We start from the raw sequence: 948 nt of genomic DNA on the forward strand, positions 1-948 counted from the left end.
TGGGCTGAAGTGGTCTGGGAGGGCTTCCCGCAGGAGGTGAGCCTGAGCTGGGAGTGCTGCTGGCACCCGCAGGCCTGGTCTCCACGGAGCAGGGAAAACGGTGGGAGAGACACATCTGCTCTGAGGAAGGCAAGAAAGTCCTAGTCAACTAAACAGGATCCTGGGAGACTGGAGCTGAAGGTCAGAGAATTGAGTGCAAGGTAGGCAGACCTCTGACAGCCTGTGGACAGGAAGGGATCCGGGGAATAGTCAGGACCCAGGACAACTGCAGAGGCAGGGCCACCATGGAGGAGTATGGCAGAGACAGAAGAGCTCCCAGACATGGAGGGGAGAGCCGAGGACTGCTGGTGAGGAGAGAGGGCTCCCCCTGACACACTGCAGAACGCGGAGGTCAATTCCGCGCGCTCCCCATGCTCACTGTGCCCGCTGCTCTTCAGGCGCCCAAATGCCCCCTCCACCTTCCTCAGGCCTTTGCTTACCTGTCATCTCAGGGATGCCTTCCTTTCTAAAGCTGCAGCCCCCCACCCTGACCCCCATCCTCCCACCCTTGTGACTTCAGTTCCCACAGCACTGGTCACCTTCTATTTACATTGCAATGCATTTCATTATGTTATTATATAATCATAATTTATTTACCACAAGTATGTATCATAATTGTGATATATAATAATTTTACAATGTATTATTATTATATTACAATGTTGTTATGTTATGTTATGGTCTGTCACCTCCCTGACCCATTATCAACTCCACAGAGCAGGGCTCTCGGCCTGTTCTGTTAACTGATGCGCCCTTTCCCAGGAGCCCACGTCCCGGCCGGGCACGAAGTAACTGTCCAATAAACGTTGTTTCATATTGTGTTCTCCCTGGGGCAGCGCAGGGGCTGCGCCTGTCTCTTCCCAGGCCCCCAACACCGAGCCCAGCGCCCGGCACACACAGCAAAACACA

At 53.9% G+C, this 948-nt stretch overlaps 1 protein-coding gene across 1 annotated transcript in view; it reads left to right on the top strand.

The window, feature by feature from the left end:
* Positions 1-284: 284 nt before the first annotated feature.
* Positions 285-948, top strand: part of LOC102775306 (chromosome unknown open reading frame, human C19orf45) — a 5,238-nt gene continuing 4,574 nt past the window's right edge. Inside the window, exon 1 of the mRNA XM_015571527.1 lies at positions 285-347. Within this exon, the coding sequence (XP_015427013.1) occupies positions 285-347 (63 nt within the window). The remainder of the gene's footprint in view (positions 348-948) is intronic.

The sequence above is a fragment of the Myotis davidii genome, unplaced genomic scaffold, assembly GCF_000327345.1.
Source record: "Myotis davidii unplaced genomic scaffold, ASM32734v1 scaffold648, whole genome shotgun sequence".
NCBI classification, from domain to species: Eukaryota; Metazoa; Chordata; class Mammalia; order Chiroptera; family Vespertilionidae; genus Myotis; species Myotis davidii.